Below are 4,369 nucleotides of genomic sequence, written 5' to 3'. Positions count from 1 at the left end.
GAAGAGCAAACAAACTCAAACAGCCATGAACAGTAATAAAACTAGCTCATAAGATCACAAAGACACTTTTATAGTTCAGGATCTAAGAGGTCACAGCTATACTGGTTCGCTTTTCACAATGGGAAACTGTAACTGAAACAAGAAATACTGAAAGAACATTCACAGTTTCATCACACAACTGAGGCAGAATAATGTCAAGGAGAAGTGGTCTACAGCAAGTACAATGACCAGCAAGCAATCAGCAAAAACAAGTGAAAACAGGGCCAAGACACAATAGGAAGATTGAGCAAGACAATGGCTAACTGGACCAGCGCAGGTTCTAGTCTGCCAGTTTCACTCTTAGCGCAGTTCCCGAAGGGAGCACCTGCGCTGTAATGCAGACTGCCTGTGGACAGCCTGCACTGACTCACGAGAGTTTCGTCTACAAAGTTTTCCGGGTCATAAAAAGCTCAAAAATGCACTGTTTTTGATGAAATAAAAAGCTATAGGTCAAGTACAGGCTAAGGGATGATCAAGAGGATGAAGATCTATCACAAAGAGTAAAGAGTCTTTTGTAGATAAGCTCTTCAAATCTTGAATCTGCTCAGCAAATGAGCAAGAGTAGCAGTCCCTCTACTTCGCTTTTGATATAGTCAAAAGCTTTTCGATTTGGTACTCTTTTCTTCAAGAAATGAATAGCAAAATACTACAAACACCAACAAGATACTAGGCTCCCCAGTGGAGTCGCCAGTTTGTTGTGGGGAAAATTATCCGATGCGGATGACCCTATCCCTACTCTAAAGGTGACAGTCTTTAGCAACAACTGAAAGTAAAGCTTTGATGTTTTCCTTTATGAAAGTACAGAGAGAAGGAAGAAAAGATTAACCAACCTGGTGTCTTTCGCTTAGTCGATCCTTGTCCTCTCTCTTTGTCTCTTGTTCCCAGCTCCTTGCTCTCTTTGCCGGTCTAGCTACACACAGATCTGCACAAAACAAGAGAGGAAACTACAAGATACATGTACTCATAACTGATGCATGGATTAGAGTGAATCAAATATACAAGTAAATACAATCCATCAATGTAATACAAGTATATAGGAGAACATGCAAAACTTTATTGATAGAAGTAACAGGGTTCTGAGAAGGTTACAACCAATGATGGCTCCAATCCAGCAGCACTTCCCCAGCAGCAAGAACTCTCCTCTTCACCTCTAGTAAAACAATCACCCAATAGCTCTAACTGTAATCCAACATCACCTCCTTGCTTTACACAAAATTCCAGCCTCCTTAGACCTCATAGAAGAGCTCTATATATAAGATAGAAGAAGAGAGGATGAGTCAGCTTGAGACTGACATGAAGCTGCCTTGTGTCCTCTCCCTCTTCAGTTAATCTTCAGTTCTGGAGTCCACTTGGAGATCCTTGGTTACACATGGTGATCAAGTACCTCTTACTCATCACAGGGCGAATCTCATGAACCAAGTGTCAGTTTGGAAGCTTCCTGGGCAGTTGACACCTTGCAGGATGACTGTGCCACTTGGCCAATCTCGCCCAGCGCAGGTAGCCTTCATTACTTTTGACTTCCAGCGCAGGTACAAAGAGGGACAGTTGCATTCCAGCGCAGAAGCTCAGTGGAGCAGCTGACATGATCCAAAATAAGCGTGTTTTGAAGTGTTTTCAGGTGGAGAACTGATTGGAAGTGTTGTTGTTTGATGACCTTGTTCTTTTAGGGGTAAGAACAACATGTTTAGGGACTGAGGATCCCTGTAATTATTGACATTTCATGCTCCATGCTGCGAGGCACAAAAATGTCTATAACAACCATTTATCAAATAAATGCAACGAAACCTGAGGATTTAAAGGCAATTCATCTCTTCTTGAAGGTTTCCCCATCCATTGGCAAGCATTACATTCCTTGTTGTATGCATTAGAATCCTTGTGTAATGTCCGCCACCATAACCCAACGTGAAAAATCTTCTGCACTGTTTCTTTTCCACCATAGCGACCATCTTCCACTCCTCCATGTGCTTCAGCGAGGATACTAGCACGTTCAACTTCTGGAACATACCTTTGTAGTATCTCATTCGTTCCCATATTATAGAAGTGACCCACAATCACTAAAAAATCTGTAGCGTGGACTACTAATTCCTTCTTATGCTGAGTGGAATAACCTTTTAGAGTTGTTCCTGTTGTTAAGAATTGAATTATATCCACAAAATGGTCATTTGCAACATGCACCACAAAGAGTTGTGCATCCGAAAGTCCTTCCTCCAAGATATTTGGTTCTTCACCCATTTCAATCCTTGATAGATGGTCTGGTCTTGCATTCAGCCTTCTAGGCTTCACAATCACTTCAAAGTCATATTCTTAAAAAAACAGTAACCATCGGCATATCTTCTCCCCCAACATAGGGTTATTACCAGGGACTTCAGCGCGGAGTGATCTGTATACATTTTGAAGTGTCCACCCAACAAATAATGCCTAAACTTTTGCAGTGCGTAGACCATTGTCAGCCCTTCGCACTCTGTGGTGGAGTAATTATTCTCAGCCTTGGATAACATTCTTCTTGCGAAGGCTATCAGATGATCAATCACTCCTTCACCTTCCTGTGTTAATACCACTCCTAGTGCAATGCAAGAGGCATCTACATGTATATGGAATTCTTTCTTCCAGTTAGAAACACCAAGATAGGCGCAGTTACCATCTTTCCCTTCATGACATCCAGACTATGTTGACAGTCTTCATCCCAACAAAACATTCCATATTTCTTTAATAATTTCTCCATCAGCGTGGTTATCTAATCATATGCATTGATAAACTTTCTATAATACCCAGTGTGCCCCAATGTTGTGTGCAACTGTTTTATATTCCTAGGAGCTTCCAAATTCACAATCACAGTGATCTTCGTGAGGTCCACCATCAATCCATTACTACATAGAACATAGCCAAGCAAAATCCAAAAGGGCACACAAACTATACACTTCTTCAAGTTCAGAACTATATGATACCTTTGACATGTATCCAATAGAAGGTGCAGACTTGCGACATGGCACTTCACCAACCCAAAGACCGTCCAATCATCAAAATACACCTCTAGAAATTTATGAATAAATTCCTTGAGCACCATAATTACTACTCGGGAGAAAATTTCATGCACGTTATTCAATCCGAAGGACATCACTATATATTGAAAGCAACCCCATTCAGTCGCAAAGGTTGTTTTTCTTTGATCTTCTAGCGTGATATTTATTTGATGATATCCCGAAAATCCATCAGTAAATGAATACGCCTCTTTTCCACCAACATTCTCTAATACATCATTAGTAAATGGTGTTGGAAACTGATCATGCACGCATGCATCATTCAACTTTCTTAGATCTACGCATATACATATTTCTCCTTTCTATTTCTTCTCTTGGACCACCATCAGACTTACCCAATTAGATTCCTCTATTGGTTCAACAATACCGTCATCCAGAATCTTATTGAGTTCTTGGCGCACCTTCTCTTTATATTTTGGGTTTAGCTGATACCACCTCTGCTTAACAAGCTTCACATCTGGCTTCAATGTAATCTTCATAAGACCTAAATCTCTGATGATTCCCTTCAAATATGAAAAATTTGTTGGGAATAAATCGTAGTACTCGTGCAACATTTCAACCACCTTATCAACCGTATCTTCATCCCAATAGTCTCCTATCTTTGTGAACTTAGTTTCGACTTCATATCCAATGTTTACTTGTCAATTTTTCAAAGGTTCTAATATATCTGAGTTTGCCACCTTCGGTCCTTCGACTTCGACTATCCCTCTGTCTCTCGAATGGTAATTTTCCATGGATCTTCGTCTTCCTCTTGAAAAATCACATTGTATCACTACAGCACATGGTAAATCTGTGTACTCCAATCTGGCTGAGCCCATTCTACTGGTTCCTTAGGTGTTCTGAATATAGCTGCTTCTATTTCTTGGAGCGCTTCATCAATGCACTCAAACCCATCCTCAAAACTGAAATTTAACAGAAAAATCTCCCTTAAGATGTCCCATTTATCTATTCAATGGCGAAGCTCCATCTCCAAATACCCGTTCATTGGTATTGTATCTAAGGTATGACAGAAAATGTGCACCCATTCTGGTTGTGGTTCTATTCTCCAGGGCGTAGTCCATCGTGCAAATGATCACGCGAATCATCCTTCCTACTTTATTTTGTTGTCATTCGAGTATTAGCATATCCAAATCTCAACTTCATCATCCTTTTGTATTCCTTCCATCCAACGAAGTTATCCTTATGTATACCCCACCAACAGGAAGGCGTAGCGCACAACACCAACTCCAGTGCCTAGAAGCGAAGCTCTTCTGGTACTTCCCTTTCAAATTCATCTAGAAACAGATCCACAT

General features: G+C 40.7%; 1 protein-coding gene across 1 annotated transcript; it reads right to left on the bottom strand.

Annotated features, from left to right (window-relative positions):
- Positions 1 to 1,788: 1,788 nt before the first annotated feature.
- Positions 1,789 to 3,556, bottom strand: LOC149178087 (uncharacterized). Its single transcript, XM_089421973.1, has 2 exons — positions 3,413 to 3,556; positions 1,789 to 2,316 (listed from the first exon to the last, which is right to left on the bottom strand). Exons 1-2 carry the CDS (start codon positions 3,554 to 3,556, stop codon positions 1,789 to 1,791), a joined length of 672 nt encoding a protein of 223 aa, XP_089278099.1.
- Positions 3,557 to 4,369: the final 813 nt, after the last annotated feature.

Source organism: Pinus tabuliformis, chromosome 4_1, assembly GCF_031772625.1.
Source record: "Pinus tabuliformis cultivar Carrire ecotype Pingquan chromosome 4_1, CPIR1, whole genome shotgun sequence".
Classification (NCBI taxonomy): Eukaryota; Viridiplantae; Streptophyta; class Pinopsida; order Pinales; family Pinaceae; genus Pinus; species Pinus tabuliformis.
The sequence above is the reverse complement of the archived record's forward strand: the minus strand, read 5'-3'. Positions and strand labels throughout refer to the sequence as shown.